At 38.0% G+C, this 20,389-nt stretch overlaps 1 protein-coding gene across 1 annotated transcript in view; it reads right to left on the bottom strand.

The window, feature by feature from the left end:
* LOC134564524 (serine/threonine-protein kinase PAK 3-like) overlaps nt 1-781 on the bottom strand; it is a 6,379-nt gene extending 5,598 nt beyond the window's left edge. Inside the window, exon 1 of the mRNA XM_063423420.1 lies at nt 654-781. Within this exon, the coding sequence (XP_063279490.1) occupies nt 654-781 (128 nt within the window). The remainder of the gene's footprint in view (nt 1-653) is intronic.
* Between the last annotated feature and the right edge of the window lie 19,608 nt (nt 782-20,389).

Here is a 20,389-nt window from a genome sequence, read left to right as displayed (position 1 = left end):
GACAGATTGATGAGAGAATCTAAAGGTCTCCATAGTTTTGGTACTCTACAGAAAACATGATATCAGGTGCTCATAAACTCGGTGCCTTTGAGTGCACAAAGACTTTTTGTGAGTCATAAAACAGGGAATAATAGGGATTTTCTTTTCTCTCTATTACCTCTAGTTATCTAAAAGCTGGCATAATTTTCTGAAGTTGCACCCACACCTGGAGAGGATTTTGGATGTATCCTGCTCTCTGCACTGCCAAAGCCATCTCTTTAAATGTCAGATGGCTTGCATAGCAGAATAGAGCATTAGAAGTTGAGGTTTAGGGCAACTAATAATGCTTGTAATAGACTTGACTGCTAACATAAGTAAAATGGCAATAAAGCTTATGAAATGTATATAGTGCCAAATACATTTTGGTACAACAAGACGTTGAGAAAGATAACTTTTACTACTGTGCAGATCTCTAACAGGTCCATCAATTATAATTTTTGAATACTGTTGAGTGATAAATCCCTGTATATGAGGGAAAAATTCTGTGGCATTTTTATCATGAATGATTACACGAGGAATGCTCTTGGGTTTACCTCCTGCCTGTGGTTTCCCAGTTGAATTCTGCAGTCTAAATTAACCTCTGAGCTAGTTTTTGACACCTTTTGACACCTTACCTTCTTCTGCTGCCCCGGGGAGGAAAAATATCAAAATAACCAACAAACAATGCCAGTTGAGGACAAACAGCTATGTCTCCAGCATAAAGGAGGTCTGAAGTAATTTCTATGATGTGTGTAGTTTCCATTCCTCATATTAGACTGCTTCCTCAGGTGCAACTGCATAGCACTCACAGCCCCTCGGGACCTTTTTGTTTAAACTCAAAGCAGCAGTGCCAAGCTACTCTGCATTGGAAAAATAACATCAGCTCATTAGAGGATGAGGATGGTCATCTCACATACAGGGACAAGGCAATGGTGTTTAACACATTCTCTGCCTCTGTCTTCAACAGATGACAAACCAGGGGGGTCTCAGTGCCCCCAGCTGGAGGACCATGACTGCAAGGTCATGGTATCATGCCCCACTTGACCCAAAAATTTTGTGAGATCTGCTGCTGCAGCTGGATCTCTATTTGCTTATGGGGACTGATGAGATTCACAAAGAGCTGGCTAATGTCATTGCAAAATCTCTCTCAATGATTTTTGAGGGGTCTTGGGAATACAGAGAGGTCCCAGCTGACCCAAAGCTGATGAACATTGCCCTGATTTTCAAGAAGGACAAGGAGGACCTAGGAACCTATAGGCCTGTCAGTCTCAGTTCAGTGCCTGGTAAAGTTATGGAGAAGTTTATTCTTGGGGTTCTGAAATGCACCTGGAAGACAGTGCAGCCATTGGTCACAGCCAGCACAGCTTCATGAGAAGAAATTCTTGCTTATCAACCTGGTTTCCTTTCATGACAAGGTAACCCACACAGCTGACCAAGGGAAGCCAGTAAAGTTTTTGACACTGTCTCTCACAGGATCCTTCTGGACCTAATGTCCAGCCCACAGCTGGACATCATGGGGTGGGTGAGCACCTAGGTCACAGGTTGGGCACAAAGAGTTACAGAGAATGGGGTGACAACAGAAAGGGAATCTGTCCCTGGAGAGGTTCCACAGGGCTTCTCTTATGGATTTCAGATGGCACAGAAATAACAACATGACTCTCCATGATGGTAAAAATGAGAGCAAACTTTATTCTTCTAAATTCTACTTTTATAGAGTAGTTCGGTACAAAGAACATGATTGATTATTCAGTGTCTACACCCTTTAGTAAACCTTTCTTTCCAGTAAACCTGTTGGAAAAACACCACCTGCGGATGGTTTCTCACTTCCCAAGGTTTGTTTGAATTCCTCCTTTAGATTTCTCAGGCTAACATGAGAAAGTTGCTCACTTGCCTTTCACACAGACACTGGCAGAACCTGAAGCCTAAATTCAGACCAATTGGCAGGCCCACACAGGGCCCCTTCCTCGGCCTTCTGCTCTTCAACATCTTCATAAATGACCTGGACACAGGACTGGAGGGGACACTGAGCAGGTTTGCAGATGATACAAAACTGGAAGAGCTGTTGACTCCTCCAAGGGGAGGGAGGCCCTGCAGAGAGACCTTGACAAATCAGGGCTCTGGACAATCACTAACCCTGTGAAGTTCAACAGGGGAAAGTGCTGGATTACTGGATTCTGCATCTGGGATAGGGCACCCTGTGTGTATGGACAGACATGGGAATGAGACATGGAAAGCAGAGCCATGGAAAGGGACCTGGGGGTCCTGGCAAGTTGAACTTGAGTCAGCAGTGCCCTGGCAGCCAGGAGGGACAACCCTGTCCTGGGAGGCATCAGGCACAGCATCACAGCCAGGCAAGGGAGGGGATTGTCCTGCTCTGCTCTGAGCTGGGGTGGCTCATTTCAAGTGCTGGGGACTGGTTTGGGTGCCACAGTATAAATTAGACATTAAGCTGTTAAGAGAGAGTCAATGAAGATCATGAAGGATCTGGAGGGAAAGCCATATGAAGAGCAGCTGAGGTCACTGGGTCTGATAAGCCCAGAGGAGACTGAGGGGAGACCTCACTGTAATTACAACTTCCACATGTGGGGAAGAGGAGGAACAGGCACTGATCTCTCCTCTGTGGTGACCAGTGACAGGACATGAGGGAATGGCCTGATGCTGAGTTGGGGGAGGATTTATTGTTTTTGGATAATTTTCTTTCTGTTCTCTTTTTATTTTCTCTAGTAAAAATGTATTTATTCTCATCTTCCTGTATATTCATTGACCTCTCTAGTTCCCTTGACAAGAGTTCTGTGCTTTTAAGCCACTTCATGGTTTTCTTATCAACTAAAGAGATCATGTTTACAAGATGTTACTGGATATTAGAAAAAGCTTCTTCACCCAGAGGGTGGTTGGACATTGGAACAAGCTCCCCAGGGAAGAGGTCACAGCATCAATTCTAGAACAATTCAAGAAGGATTTGGGAAATGCTCTCACATGTGACCCTTGGGGATGGTGCTGTGCATGACCAGGAGCTGGACTAGATCCTTGTGGATGTCTTTCAACTCATCATCAAATTATTCTGTGATTTTGTGATTCTGCATTTTGCCTGGGAAGATTAGAATCTGGATTGAGCCAAAGATTGTGAGTGGAAAACTGTTCAGAAATTTTTTTGTGCTTCCACTTGTATCTTTCTTCTACTTTGTATACTGGGAATATCTAAAAACACCAATAATGAATCTATCAAGAAATAATGCACCCTGTAGTTATTTTCATCTTCAGGACAGAACTCAAGAGTGTCTTTATTTTCAGACTTTACCACCTGACTAGGCCATTTTGCAGACTTGAAGAGAACCCTATCACATTAAATCTAGATGGTGTTTTTTAAGTGCCTGAAATTGACTCATGGAAGAGATCAGCATTTCTGTACACCTCTGCCACCAGAGACTGAATCATTTGGACAAGCAAAGGTCATCGGAGAACCTCCATTTATTGCTTTGTTTGGAAACAGGCTTTTCCTTCTCGCACTGTACACAGCAGTTGCTGTATTTCAGATTCACTGTCTGGCTCGAAACGATCCACTGACTACACGACCACCTTGATCACAGAAAGTACTAGTGCCATTGCAGGGCATGTTCACTGAGCTGTCCTGGGCAGGCTCTTAAGTCAGGGCAGCAGGGACTGTACCACACCTTCTATGTGGCCACACAAACTGCACCCTCCGAAGCACTCTGCAAAGGCAGGCTGTGAGCTGAGAAGCCCTCTCCACACGTGGGAGCTGGGAGCAGTGTAGCCTGTGCCTGTCCCAGGGGACCACGCTAGAACCATTCCAGGTGTACTGCCTGCAATGACTCCAGCATTTCCGGAAAAGTGTTTCCCAGGTTTCTTGAACGCTCACCACATTGCTTCCATCTCTTTGGCAGAACACGTGTGTACTTGTTTGAATGCAAAACCAGTGAAACTCCGAGTCAGAAATACAATTTAATAGAGAGAGAACAAGCAATGAGAAAGATAAAAATAAAATAAAAATAAAATAATTGCAATAGTACAAAGGACCACTGACAGTCAGAATGCAAACCTGACACCCTGTTGGTCAGGGTGTTGGAAACAGCCCGGAGTAGAGATAATCCTCAAGATAGTGTCCAGTCATCCTCTGGGAATCCAGTGGAAACTAGCTCCCTTCGTGTTTGGGATTGCTGGTTTAATGCTGGTGGAAAGGCTTTGGCTCCTCCCACTGGGTGGAGCATCTCACAATGGAATGAGGTGATGTTATCAGTCATGTGAGAGGCTTTAAATGGCCCATTCACAGGTGATGTCCCTCGGAGCAGGATGGGTGGAGGAAGAGATAAGGAGGCACTGCCTTATCTGGTGTTATCAGGTGTCCCCTTAACAGAAAGCATTCGCCCTCTTTCCCTGCCTAGAGTTACGAGAGATGAGGAACAATAGTTCCCAACCAACTTCAACAGATGAAAGTAGAAGACACATTTTTGGTTACATTTCTCAACCCAAGACAACATGCAAACATTGTACTCTGACTAGATAACCTGTTTTTCTTGTATTTCCAGAAATCAAAATTCTAATTATTTTTTCCAGACTAAAATCTGAAGGCAATTACACAAATATTAAAGCATTTTTGAGGAAACTAGACATTTCAGGCTGGGGGGGGGGGGGGGTGGAAGAGGAGAGGGGAATGTAGAGTTTTTCCCATTATATCAGAATATTTGAGGATGAAAAAAATATTTCATTACCCAAATACAAATTAAAAGCAGAAATTACTTGTTCAAGTGATCAGAAAAAGGATAGACTTGTGTAATAACTCCTCTCACATTTACCATGCTTAGTTCCCTGTTTAGAGTTTCATCTAAAATTTGGTTTTGAGCAACCTTGGTACAGGCAATAGCCTGCTTTTATTAAATGTTTTCTGTTGTCAAAACAGAATTTGGGGTGTCAGTGCTTCAGAATGACTAAAACACATGAAAACCAGAGCAACTTTGTCAAGTACAAAATGAAATTACTATTTCTGGAAGGTGTACAAACTAACTTTTCATTCACACACACACACACACGTACACATAAAGAGCTTTATATATATATTCCTTAACATATATATTTATCTATTTAGCCAATTGCAAGTCTTAGTCATTTTGTTCTAAATTTAATACAGATAAAGGCAGAATTTTTAAAAGGAAGCAACATACATCACTACTTATGCAAGATATTTTTACTGAAGGGAAACAGCAAAGCTCTTTCCAGTCTCAAAGCTGCTGCAAGTGCCATATGGGAATCCTTATTGTCCTTAGCATCCTCAATTAAAATGTGCATTGCAATAATAAGTAACAGCTGCCTGGGAGGTGACTCAGGAAGTCAGATAGGAAGTTTTTAATCTTTTCTGGGAATGTTGACTGCACCAGAGAAGGATAACGCAGTGCTCCTAGATGCTGGGAGGACTGCAGTGGGAGGATACTTGCTCTTGTAATTAAAGAGGTGTAGTGGAGGGAATCTTTCTATCATTCCCCCGTGGAGGAGCATTGCCTTTGAAAGACATATGGTTGCCAGGAGCCAGGGCTCCAGCAGTATAAAAACTCCTTTCCCAGCATGGCTCAGCATTAAGAGCATCATAATTGAGTACTCACAGTATTAAAAGGCAAGAAAAAAGTTCATCTGGGATCTGATCCAAAGCACACTGGTGTTAATGGAAAAAATCCCACTGATTCCAATGAGATTATGGTCAGACAACAGTGTATTTAGACAATTTAAAAAAAAATCTTTAGCTGCAGAATTATCTATTTTCAGCAACAAAATACAGGTCAGGGAATTATGTAAGGGTGAATCAGTGTATAAATTAACTTCTTAGTCCAGAGAAAATAACAGTAATAGAATAGTTTTCTAGTGTTTATGTTTTCCTAGTGTTTATGTTCATCCAGATACAAGCTAATGGAAAAAATAGTAAAGTCTTGTAAAAGTGATTTCTTTAGTTGATAAGAGAACCATCAAGTGGCTTAAAAGCACAGAACTCTTGTCAAGGGAAGTAGAGAATCTCTCATGGGGCAAAGGGCGGGAAGCAGAAAAGTATTGTTGATGTACAGACAAAAATGAGAGGTCAATGAATATACAGGAAGATGAGAGTAGATAATTTTTTATTAGAGAAAGAAAAAAGAACAGAAAGAAAATTCTACAAAAACAAAAGTCCATTTGACATGTTTAGAGAAAAAAAAAAAAAGCGAAGATACATGGATTTTTTTCCTCACATAGACTGTATAGAAGAGGAGAGAGAAAACAATGCAGGCTGAAGCAGCTGCTCAACACTTTCATCAGAGCAGTGAGATCACTGAAGCTGGAAAAACACTTAGAATGGAAAACACCTCCAGATGAGGTGCTACCAATGAGATTATAGGAAGGTTTTGTAATATCAAAGCAAAACCTCTGTTGATAAATGAGAAGATTGGATGAGCCATTATACTCAAATCTGGTTTTAGATATCCCTTTAGATATTAAAAGGAGAGATTACCAGAAGTTACCATCAAAGTTTTGTTGTGCAGTGCGATCTTGCATTGTTTTATTACAATTATTAATTATCTAACATGTTTTCTTCCTCAAATACAAAGGGCACAAGGCTGAACCTTGAGTCAAACCTAGTGACATAGCTTGCAGAACCAAAGCCCTTGACTGAGTCTGTTCTAAATGGTTTAGTTATATGTCTTGCAGTGCATAATATTTTCACCTATTCTTGACTTGGTGTGGGGGGGATTTTTAGTGGATAAGAGTTTCGTCACTCAGCTTTACTTCACAGCAGAGCAAGAATGCAGCTAGATATTTCAGCAGGATTTCCTGAGGTGAAGCCAAAATTTCACAACTTTACAAAAAGGAAACAGTAGGTTGACCTGTCAGTAGAAAGTAAGCTAGATCTAAGCCTCTGTAGCACCTTAGTTCCTAAGATCTATGAGCTTGATCTACAGTAACTACACCCACCAGTCCACCAACACAACTGTGACAAATGCAAGCAACAGATCCCTCCACACTCAATTTCCCATCTGGCACTCAGAAAGGAAGTTATCATTAGATCACAGTTACTGGGTCACTGCAAATCTGTCTGATAATACACTCCTTTATAGAAGCTTTCTGGTTTCTGAATGATAAAAGGGGATGAAGAAGGATTAAATTTCATAAACTGTTTTCAAGATTATTTTACACTTCTGTGAGCTGAGAATTTCTTTAGGTAGCAAGCCGCAAATGTGTGATTGACTGCTGCTTTTCCGAAGTGAAAGAAAATTTGTTATGAAAGGCTACAGAGTCACAACTGATGCCCAAGTGGGACTGACTACCAAGAGGCACAGAGTAATGTTAGGATATATTGCAGCTTCATTCTCATTTTTTCTTTTTCAATGTTCTCTCTTGGTCTCCTTGAAACTCATCTGTATGTAATCACTCTTTGGTTTTGAACTACTATCACAGTCCTGTTCCAAAACTTAGGGTACAAGTAATGCCTAAGTGCAGGCCAAATTTATTCCCCTTACACGAATTCCCTTGTCTACTTGTCATTGTCAAAGAAACACGAGATGGCATAGAAAGAGTACCATAGTAAATGAAAGCAAATTTATGTAGCTAAGCTGCACAGCATTTATCAAGAAATCAGAGTGCACACAAGCAGTTTCCTGGCAGGTTAGCACACTGAATGTACTCTATAGCTGTGCCACAGCATTACATTTGCATATACATCCCTGTGCTGAAGAAAAAGAATAAAAATATTACATCTCACTTTTGAGAAACAGTCATTTCTCATTAAGACTCCAGTGGTGACAATGATTCCCAGAAAGTTCAATAGATTTATGATTGAACTGACAGTGGATCTTCTAAAAAGGAAGATTATTGCATACCGAACCATTTCTTTTGCACTTTCCTTGCAGGTGAACTGCAAGTAGCAAGATGAGGACCTCAATTGTCCAATATGAGGGTGAAAATATGTGAATGACCATTGCCAGACCTGCATCCAAGTGATGAATACAGCTAAGAGAGGGAAATAGATGTTTCAGTTACTTCTTTGTCCTGGGAATAGAATTTTAGAGAGCCTCATGTATGTTTATAGCACCCTCTCGCTTTCCATTTATAACAAAGTGCTGATAGTTCCAGAAACATCATTCAAATGTAGACCACCTTGTTAATTATGGGTCCATATCCATTATTATAGTTTTCCTTTTGCAAAACTGGAAACAGCATAAGAGCAGATAATCACTCATGGATGAAGGTTGTGAAAATCAGCATGCACACATTTCTGCTGGGAGGCAGTAGCACGCACTTGAGCACTTACACAATTTTCTAGCACATCTTCAATATTTCCTGGATGAAAGGACAGATCAGCATTCCAGCAGTGATGGAGTTTTCTAAAAAATAAATAAGAGAAAAAAATCATTACTGAAAATGCTTTTGTATCACAGCTAATCGTAATAAGAGTTTTCACTGTCAGTCTCTTTATTGTGTGGATGGGAAAGGAAGAAATCTTAAGGATTTCTAAACATATAAATCATTAAGGAACAGAATTTTCTCTAGTGCAGTTACTAAATGGTCCACTTGTTTGATTTGAAGCTTACCCTTAATGTGCTCTTCCTCCTCTATCAAGACAGAGAAAAGAAACTTAGTCCTGAAGCAACATCTCTTTTTTTATGGAAGTTTGATTTCCTCCTATGAGCAGGCTGCCCCGTGTCAAAGAAAGCAAAGTAGAAAACAACTTGTTCCAATTTAAACACAAACTCCATCCTGGAGACAGCAGCTTACACTTAAGTCATATCTACCCTGTGCAAGAAACTCCCCCTCAAAAACTTTAGAAAATGTAATGACTGCAACAATATTACCTTAACAAATCCAATCTTTAATCTGTTCCTTCATTTGTGTCCTCATTCTTACATTAGCCTGTATTTAACTTATGGCTCCAATTTTTAAATTTATTTATGCATTCTGAGAAAAAAAATTCATCTCATTCTAAAATTTGCTCTTGAAAATACTAAGCATATTACTTTTGTTATTATTCATGGGGGCTTAGAGAGCCAGATAACCTAAAATTTTAAAGTTTCTATTATTTATAGAGTGTATAAAACCAAATCCTCAGCCTTTATTATTTCTATTATGTTCATTAAGTTTGCCTACATTTGGTTCTCTATAAACGCAATATTCATCACCAAAAAAAAAAATCCAAAAAACCCAAAACCAAAAACTTAATCAAAAACTAAGGCTCTGTATGGAAAGAGTTGTGAAAGTTTTAGATGACAGATCATAAATTACTCTTTTTAATAAAATAGAAACCATATGTACCAAGCTTTTTAATGCCTTCATACAATAATCTACAAACCTCTATTTTTCTCCTTAAACAAACCAAACACACCAAAAGAGACCCCAAAATATTACATTTATGCTGTGAAATATACTGAGCATAACTAGATAGAGCCACTACAGAATTTTCCTAATGGCTGAGATCTCAAAAAAAATCACAATTGCAGCTGACACTAATTGGGGCCCTTACTGGCAGTCTGAACAGAGAGACCATGGCTTAGTCAAACACAGCCTCTAATCCTTAACCCTGGAGAAAGTCTCTCTGGGTCAGTGTTGCTGTATATCATTTGAGCTGCATGGCTTGTTTTACAAGGCATGGCCAGTGCCTGCTTTGTAGCTGTACTTTCAGTATGTTTCTGTCTTTCCCTTGCTTGTTAGAGAGCATTTGTTTGCTACACTGAAAATGTAGGTGTGCACTAATCACCTAAATTGTACAGAAAGCGGGAGAGAATGGGAATTTTGATAGCACAACATTTGGAAACATTGAGTAATACTGTGCGTACTCTAAAAGGCAAACAGATACTTGACTATAAATTAGAAGACAAAGAGTAGAGTAGTGTGGTGCAATAAATCATAGATGACAGGGAGCCATGGGCAGAAAACTCTTCACTGGCTGATTGGGAGATACCAGTCAAGTTACTGAAATCTGATTCAGTCAAATGGCCTGCAAACCCTTGTTATCCTTTAAGTCTCTGTAACTGTGATGTAGGACACAACAGATCAGCCACAAGGATGCAAATTATGTTCTCGTTCAACCACCAGGGTGCCACCCACAAGTGATTACACAGTTCTATCAGTAAAATGCTTTAATCTAATTCAGAGCATCTTTGTGGATGTTTTTCCCCATTTTTTCTTAATCCAGGTAAAGAGAACAATCTTAAGAAACATTATCCTCACATTAAATACAGCCCACTAAAATAAATCAGTTTGAGAGAGCTGGAAGAATATAATCTGGGCTTTGCCAAGTCATAGTGAGATGAGATGTTGTTTGAGATATATCAACATAGATTCTACCAAATTAAGGCCAGCTCTGATCAACAAGATCTGTAAAGTTTACCTCCTAGAACTCCATTGAATCTTACCACCAGCTAGAGAGGGGATGGTACTGTGGACCAGCTCTGTGGCAGTACAAAACCCCACATCACCCTAAAATGAGTCTACCCTTCCTAATCCTACAGACAAGTCTCAAGTTTCAAGGTCAACCGAAATTTCTGTGCCCGAGTTTAAAGCAATTGATAAAACGTTTACTTAATACAGAGAGAAATGTGCTAATAAGTCCATTCTGCTTCTCATTATCTAAAAATATTTAATGCTGACATCGCAATTATCTTAGATATCCCATGGATTCTACAAGGAATTTTTAAAAATTGCTTTTGCAGGTATGCTTTCTCTCCACCAGCCCCTTGTATGAGTGCATTTAAGCACAATTTCTCTTAAAATATTTACGAAAATGTAGAAATAATTTTCTTGAAAGCTTAAAATTACATTAAACTTCCATAGTTTAGCACATAGCTTTCAATAACAAAGATGTGGCATCTGTAAATGATGAGTGTTTTTGTCCTTCAGAGATTTTAGGGCAGGGTTTCAGTATTCTTAGTTTGGATTTTTCCCTTTTATGTTTTCTTTTTCTTTTTCTCTTTCCTTTCTTTTTTTGTTGGAGGGGATGAGTTGGTTTGGTTTTGTTTTGGGGGGGCTGGGGGCTTGTGGGTTTGGGGGTTCTTTCCTTTTTTGTTTTTTCTTTTTTTTTTTAAAAACAACGCTTGCTCCATCTAGTGGCAGTTTCTCAAGGGAGGAAAAAAACCCGACAAACACACAAATGCATATAAAATATATACAGAAATAAAAACCTCATCTCAGAATCAGGACTATTTCCACTCAGATAATTTAGCTTGTTTCAGAGTTCTTCCTTTAACAACACTTTTACACAGAAAGAAGTAAAAGGCATATGAAAACATTTTATCCTTACCACAAAATAAAAAGATAAGCCATTATGCAGTAAAAATCCACTGTAGCTTCTTGTACATCATCAAATACATGAAAGAAAATACTTAATTTTTTAACTCTACAAAGACTTACTACAACTACCTTTAATACACTGATTAGTATCTTTGAGTAATCAATTCCATCAACAAAATGCCTGACCTTGCTGATCGTCCAGCTCTACTTGGTGCTGCATTTATTGGTGGTGTCTATGTAGCTGGGCCTGTTACCTGATAGAATTGTTTCAGGTACACAAGGGAGAGGTTATTCTTAAACTAATTACACTGGCTGCACGGTGAGAAAAACCTCTTCTGGCCCAGCTTTGTCTCACAACAATCTCTTGATAAGCAGCTGAGAGCAGCTGCAAGAAGATCTGTAAATTATTTTCTGATGGCAATAACTGAAGTGCTAATGGCTGGAGATTACTGTTTCAGCTATTTTTTTTTTTTTTAAGTAATTTCCATATTAGTTACAAGATGTATTTTTCCCCATGTGATAAAAGCAGTCATTCTTACAAAAATGTTAGGGCCCAGGGCACAGTTGATTTTTTTAATATGTATTTATATATTTTCTGTCACAGCATGTATAGAAGAAACACAGGATTCAGATTAGTATATCCATACTCTTTTTGGTCGATTTATATCCTCTTATTTCTCTGATCAAAAGCATGAGGAAGTATTGTCTACAATTCTGGACTTGAAATCAGGCATTCCATGATATATATTTTGGCAAAATGGATTAGTCACTAAATTTCTCCATATCTGTTTTTCCATCTCTAATATGTACTAATCATTGTAGAAATTAATTTTTGAACAATTGAAGCTGACTGATATCTCCTGCAGTTTTTTTAAAGGAACCCAGGAGGCAAGTTTAACTAACTCAAAGGTTTAAAAAAATTGTAAAAGGCTAACTACTTCACATATAATGGGTTTTTATTTAAGCTGGTTTCAAATAATGCCACTTTTATTGGACTTTTCATAAAATAAATTATGTGAAGGCTACTTATTTGAACAAATAGACTATTAAGGAAAGTGGCCATAGAATATCATGAAGAATATGCTGTTTTACAGGCACATTCATGCCCTTCCCTGACCACTCCATAGGAAAGCAAAATGTGCCTTTCTGTTTTCACACTATGCCATGGACATCAATTTAAGGAAGCAAGAGCTCCTAACATACACTGCAGTAGATGTCTGACCAGTCAACTCCGTTCAGGTGGGTCCCATTTTCTCTGCAATTAGAAAATACATCCTTCGCTGCAGTTTGCCAGGTGCCAGTCCTAAGAATTGTGGGTATAACATTCTGCCCCACTTGTGAATAACGTGACGCTTGTTAAAGTGAATGATTTAAAAGTTTTGCTAACTTTTTAATCCAGGTTTAGTTACTCGAAGCCCATTCAGCCAAAACCGTTGTGCTTCATTGCCGTGGGGATGTCACACTTACATTCACAGAATTCCTAGAAGTTCAAGCCTCCTGAAATCACTACAGCAATAACAGTTCTTCATTTACCGTTTGTAACCACTGCAAATTTGTCTACAAACCCTCACACTTTCTATTTTACTAGGTAACTGAGTAATTCAAAAACACAAAGATACAAAAAGAGAAGTAACAGTCAGAAATTGTAACCAGCACTATTCTTCAAGTCTCCAGCTAAAATGAAGGAAAAAAAAAAAAAAAACCACAGAAAAAACAGTTTGAGACTTGACTGTATTTCTTTTTCATCTTTCTTGATAGCAGAAAGGGAAGGTTTAAGATGAAAAAAAAATATATTTTTTAATTCAAAACAATGGAAGAAAACAGAAAAGCTGGATATAAAAGGATCTCTTTTCCAATAACAAAATGGTTTGAATAAAAATATTCCCTTTTCCTCATGATGAGAAAATTTGGGATTTCCCATGGCTATGAAATGGGAGATTGTCCCAAACAGCCAGCTACCATGTGGGCTCTGCTGGATCTAGCAAGTCTATTCACTAGCGGAAAAAAACTGCAAACAGAACATTCTGCCTGTAAATAAAATAGGGAATGGGTACAAGCAGACAAACTCATTTCCTTCCATCACAATCCATGTTTTAAGACACAGAAAATATTGAGAAGGGCAAGAATAGTTGCCTCACAAAAATGTTGCATGATTTGGGACAGTATTCTAAGATGCAGACTTTTGGATACACGTGTTCTGACATGAGTGGAAGATACACAAACAACTCAAAGGAAACAGGAGCAGTGTCTTTCTCAAATGTATATAGTCATTTCCATTATTAATTCCAGTCCTAATATCTGTCAAATACAGTGGATTATGGTAGGGCATAGCAGTGTTGAGAGGTGGTGGGGAGGGATTTTTGAATTACAGATATCTGCAAACTGGCTGAAAAACACACCTTAGGCAAACAAGTGGTTTGCCATTTTAGGATTGATATTATAAAGACTTTATGCCAACAATTAAGGGTTCTGTTGCTTTGAAAGGCAGTTAATGGAAACACTTTTAATTGTTTTTAATTGTTCAGTGACATGGTATTCAAAGGACTCTTTGGGACCTGCTAGTGACCTCTACCTCAGGAAAAAGGATTTATTTGCTGAAATGACTGCACGTTGGTCTATTTTCCTGCCCAACTCCATTTTTAAACAAGAAAGAGGATGTGTTTGTGAACTGCAAATAATTCAAATAGAAGAAATTAATGGCTATGGAGCATTGAGATGTATAGGAACATGTGCAGGAACCTGTTCCACATGACAAAAAATGGGCTAACAAAAAAATTCCACAATTACTGCTTTTGACATCTGTTTTTATTCTGGGGTTTTTACTTATGTTTGCAAAGCAAGTTTAAAAACATGCCAATTTTACCCAAGATAAATTAAAATCTGCTTTATTTGACTTTTGGGTTGCCCTGGTTATTAAAAATATTCTCCCAGATGATAATGGAGATAAAATGCACTCTGTCTTCAATCATTATTATATTTACCTTTGATTCACCCTCCTCCAAATCTTTATGAGCAGGTTTTATATGCAGTTAAAACAATGTCAAAATTATTCTAATGGTTTACCATTTCTGTGCAGTTGTCTAGTAGCCCAGTTAACTAACACTGGAATGTTTTGGCTGGATTAATTGATCAGGCCAAACGGAAAAGGACTCAGCCATTATAAGAACCAAAATTAGTAGGGATAACTGCAGCCTTGCAGACTGAATAGATGATTGATTACTCATTAGATCTGTGAAGAGACAAATGTTCTCTTACATTCATCTCAAGGAAGTATGACATATTCCCAAATCTAGCCCCAGCTGGCACCACAGTCAGTACAATTGTACTTTGCATTGCTTTCTATCAGAGTATACAAGGGGGGGTTGTATACAAGTGATACACCTGAAGCCATTCTAAAAAAAGGAAAATGTTGCCAGTGAGAGAACTAAGGCCATAATCTATTCCTATCTCTCAGATGAATCTCCTAGAGCACTTTTTCTTCAGGCAAGAGTGGCAATTGTCCCTTAAATTCCCTTAAAGTATCTAAAGCTGTGCATGGTCTTCACATTAACTTCCAGCCTACACTCCATTGTATTCCCACACCCAGACAAATACGGAGTTTATTTATTTAACAAATAAGGTTATAAATATCGTCTCTTTTGCTTCAGGATGTACAAATACAATTACTCAATCCTTGATGGAAAAAGTAATCTCTACCTTTCTTTCAGTTACAAAACTTGTAGCTTCTAAATCCAGCTGTCTCGAAAATGGCTGAATTAATTTCCCACATGCATGTCAGAAAATTTCTGCACGCACAAAGGCAGCCTTCCCCTTCTCGATTCAGGATGCAGTTTTCAATTACCTCCTCATGGCTTCCAGCTACAATACAGCCAGGGTTTCCTGACTGCACATAACCCCTGACCTGTTGTGATAAGAATCACTTCTGCCTCAGAAAATGACAGTCTCTCATTATCACTATATTTTTAACTTCATTTAAACATCTCTTTTCCCCTTTGATATGTTTGTGGATATCTTTCCTATTCTGGCCTCGTGGGTGAAGGATTCCATTTGTTTGCTGAATAGACAAGTTTTTTGCATTCAGAAATTCACACTGCATCACCAGCTTGCCTATTTCTTTAAACACACTTTTTAAAAACTGGATTGCATTACCTTAAGTTTTAATTTTGAGCATCCTAAAGTATTAAGAGGTTTGCAATTATTTTTCTGCATTAAAAAAAAAAAAAAAAAAAAAAAAAAAAAAAAAAAAAAAAAAAAAAAAAAGATTCTCTAATGTATCTTCCTTCTCTCTTTTTAAAGTTAGATTTGACAGATGGCTAACATAAGCTGCCTGGCTATATTAAAGCAAAACAAGTTTCCTGAGTTGCTCCTCCAGCAGCTCCACAGTGTCAGCAGTGATGCAATAGAAACTGGAGATCACCATTAGTTGCCCTACACCTCTACAGAATCAGCATAAATAGTACTTTCTTTAACCTGTCAGAAATAAGGCCAAAATGTTTTTCATATTTGATATTGGTTGTATCACAAAGCTCATGATGTGCCAGAAGCTATTATTACCAGAGATTCATATCCACTGAAGGACTTAAAGACAAACATAAAGACTAACATTCAAAGAAACATCTCTCAAACCTTCTGTAGTGAACCACTTGGATGCTGAGGCTAAATTTTGCCTTAGTCAAGCTGTTTTCAAGCTAAAGGAGAACCATCTTTCACTAGAGACTGGATAGAGGGGGGTTTGTGCTCTTCTCTTTCCCGCACCATGAGCCACCACTGCACAACTGCAAAACTCAGAAAATTTACTCAGAAGCTTTGTGCAGAAACTTTGTCTAGGCACACTCGGACAGACAGACACACACAATCAACTGCCCTCTTGATGTCCACAGAATTTTCCAGAAAGAAGATTGAGCCTGTCCAAGACCCCTGGACTACTGGAAGAATCAATTTTCCATGCCTACATGGGCCCCTACTCCTGACAGTGCAGGGCAGAGTATCGTGACTAAAGGCCATGACCACATTTGTATCACTGGAGCAATGGGTAGTGATTATCTGTCTATCTATCTATCTATCTATCTATCTATCTATCTATCTATCTATCTATCTATCTATCTAATGTCTCTTTGTCTAATTTTCCTTTTTGAATTTTCCTCTCATGGGATGATCATAAACTCCCGAATCCTTTTCCAATCCATACAGGTTTTTGCATTTAGATTTCAAAGCATTTTCTCAAATAAAATTCATTTTAATATCATTTGTTTTAACCCACCTCAAAGTATCTGTTAACAATGAACTCAGTTACCCAGCCTCAGAGGCAAGTCATAACCCTTTCTGTTGGATCTTTTGTATATATTAACAGACCTTAGCACAAAAAAAGAAGACAGGTGAACAAAATAGTCAGATTTCAGAATGATGTATGTCTAAGTTTCATACAAGTTGCATAAAAATATACAGCCCCTTTTTTGTGAGATGAAATATTTTGTTGTTATGCATGCAACAAGAGAAAAGAAAGGAAAAAGCTGTCAAATTTTTAAATGGTAGAAGGTTAACAGTGTGTTTTCTCCTAGCTTATATGAGATCCCATGTTTTCAGGGGTCTGGAAACCCATGACTTTTGGATTCATCTCAAAAAGATGCCATGAGGAACTCCAGGGACAGACTTACTCAGGTTAGGTGAAAGTTAAATACAATGTCAGCCTATATGGAGTAACACTCTAATAACACACATTATGCTCCTATATTGAAATCAATGGCTCACAAAGCCATTTAGAAGAAATACTTTTAAAACATGACCTGTAATTAGCTGTTGAATGCTAATAACCCAGCAGGTTGCAAAGGCCAAGAATTTAAGTGTTAATGAAAGAATGAAAAGGGATCATACATTAATTTGAACATCAAAAATAACCAGTGCCATAAATGTAGGCTTTTTGCCAAGCAGTAGCGAGGATTAGTCAACTTTGAGGGTTTCTTATTAAATTATATAAGTAACAGTAGGTAAAGCTGCCTACTACCCAACACAGGATATTTCACAGTGTGAGAATTGCACCACAGACCACATAATGTAAAACTTCCCTGATGAACAACAGAGTTAAAGGGACTACAACATAAAAAAGAAGCATTTTACAGAGGAGGAGATATGGACATAATATATTACTCTGCACAAACCAATTTTTGCAGGTGTTATTAAATTCCCAGGTCACATCTCTCAGCCCTATAAACATGCCTGCCTGCTGGTGGCCAAGCCAAGGTTGCTTTTGTCTCTTGATTGGCCAGACACATCATTTTGACCCTTCTGTTCTCCCAGCTTCATTTGTAGTTATTATTATTTCACAGAAACACTCCCAGTGTTTAGTTCAGGAGTACAACAGTTCAGAGTATCCACAGGAATCCCAATTTATAATTTATAATATTTTTTTCTTAAAAAATATACAAACATAGACACAGAAGAGTGTACACTGAAACAATTGCCTCTCAATGACTGTCTTTTCACACATTTTTTCATCTTAAGTCTTCTCAGTTAAGAAGACTGGGTAGATAAAGCAGCTTTCCAACTTATAACTGGAAAAAAATTACTCAGTGTTTTCACAAAACCCACCCTTGCTGTATTTAATAGGAAAATCCTCCCCCAGATCTCAGATCATAAACATGAATTATGCTTTCAAACAGATTCACTGAATTTTCTTCTAGTGCTGATAGTTCTCCTTTAAGGGTCTTTTCTCTTAGTGGGCCTACAGTCATCTTCTCATAAAGAAGAAAAGCACTAGAGGATTTTTTGTCACCTTACCAGAGAGATGTCCAGCTGCTGCACATCTCTCTGGTAAGGTGGCAAAAAATTACCATGTAATATCTAAAAAAAGAGAAAGTAGGGCAGTTGCACCTACATGAGGCATTTAGAAACAGCGTCTAACAGTAACGAATGGATACAGCAACGTTATTTCTACCTTACAAGCTCCACATAGAAAAAGAAATAATTTGTATTTTTGTTAAATATCATTAAGAGGATATTCATCATTTCACTAGTATCTTCCCACTTCCGTCTGCATTTTTCCCTGCTTCCAATATCTCAGCATGGCTGCTGGCATCCCAAGAATCAAGCATCAGCTAAGCCAGGAGGATGAGAGCTCTAAGGAGAGGCCAACCTTTCCCAGGAGATAGAGCACAAACTAATTTGTGTTTTCAGACATTTCCAAAGCACAGGCCCATTCACAGCATCTTTGCAATAACAGTCACAGAAGTGATCAAGCCTTTCCCGTGAGAAGTGTTTGACAGAATCCCTGCTGATGACTATGTTTATTCAGTTGTTGACAAAAAAAAATCTCATATATCTGTGCCTCTGCATACTTTTCAACTAAGGGAACAGTTTAAAGCAAAGTATATGTCATGTCATGGGACAGCATATATCTTAAAACAGCTTCTACTTCTTAAGTCTTTCATAAAACAAAAACTTACCCACATTTAATTTATGATCTAAATTTTAAGTAAAATTTCTACAGAACAAAAAGCAATGCCGTATTTTTTAAAATACAGATAATGTACAGATAATGTATTTAAATGCTGAAGTACAGGTCAGGTATTAAACACAAATTATACATTCCTAGCATTCCTGGAAACTTTTCAAATACATAGACATCATTTTAATGACAACAGGAAATATAACGTGTTGAATTCTGCCACTTGTCTCAATTTTTGACAACTGTTGTTAATTAGGTTCCATCAGATTTCAGTATGAGATTTGTCTCTAATGTTTCCCAAGAGCTACACATAGCCCAAAAGTAGAAATTAACATAGAGCGACTACAGTATTATAAGTTAATTATGTTTTATGTCACAGCAACTTAAGTTTTATTGGCCAAATTTCGTGTTAGATTTGGGAAGGGAAAGGGAAACAAGAAGGGGAAGGGGAAGGGGAAGGGGAAGGGGAAGGGGAAGGGGAAGGGGAAGGGGAAGGGGAAGGGGAAGGGGAAGGGGAAGGGGAAGGGGAAGGGGAAGGGGAAGGGGAAGGGGAAGGGGAAGGGGAAGGGGAAGGGAAACAAGAAGGGGAAGGGGGAGGGGGAGGGGAAGGGGGAGGGGGAGGGGGAAGACGCTGAAACCCAAACAAATACGCATTCCCCTGCCGTTTTAAATGTCAATGAAGTTCAAGTGTTTGTCACATAAACTACACTCTTTGACTAAACGTTTAAAAAAAAATTTAAAAATAGAGTGTAGAACATTTTACAACTCTGATTTATACCACTCTAACGAATTACAAGTAATATTGAAATGGTCAGCAAAATATTTTTCACATTCAGAGCTGCACTTGAACTGTAACAGACAATATTTTTAAGGATAAAAATTAGACATATATCCAAGCTTAATACTTCATAATTTTAGCTCTCTTGTCTGACCTTAGATAGCATAATTCTAAAAAAGCTCTATTTGAATGTAACTGCTTATTAACAACTCATATAAGTTGTCTTGAAGGTTTGAAATATATATATGCATGGTACATAATTAAAACTGATTTTGAAGACATATTTTCAGCGACTGTGTCCAAAGAGGCAATAGATTTTTAAAAACTGCCAATATTTCACAAAAAAAAAAAAAATCTGTGGCATTTCTGCTTTAATTATTCTGGTTAAAGTTAAAAAAATAGCTTCCTTTTGTTATTTTATAGTGGGACTTATCCTCACACAGAAACTTTAAAATATGGCTGAAAAAGTATCTGGACAAGCTGATACAGTTTGCCAACTTTTACAGAAACCAATAGATTTAAGCTTCAGAAGAGGGCACATATAATCCACAGTAAGTATGGAGAATTATTTTTATAAAGTCACAGTTATATATATGCAGACTTATATTTGTATACTCAACTTAGGGGTTTCTCCTAATTTTACAATGTTTTCTTAAATTCCAAAAGAAATACAGATTAGGAAGTCTAACTGGCTTATTTCAATAGCCAGTTTTAGCTCTTGAGAAGTTTCAGTGAACATGGATTTTATTAAGAGGGAAGTAACCCTTCAGATAGTTCTTAAAGTCGCATTCAGAATTTTTATTTTTTCTACCAGGTATTTTAAAATAAATACATATTGGCACACAACTTAATTGAAAAAAATTCAAGTTTTTGTTTATGCAACCATTTTAGGTTAA

This window comes from Prinia subflava, chromosome Z, assembly GCF_021018805.1.
Source record: "Prinia subflava isolate CZ2003 ecotype Zambia chromosome Z, Cam_Psub_1.2, whole genome shotgun sequence".
NCBI classification, from domain to species: Eukaryota; Metazoa; Chordata; class Aves; order Passeriformes; family Cisticolidae; genus Prinia; species Prinia subflava.
Note: the sequence above shows the minus strand (reverse complement) of the source record. Positions and strands in the feature narration are given on the sequence as shown.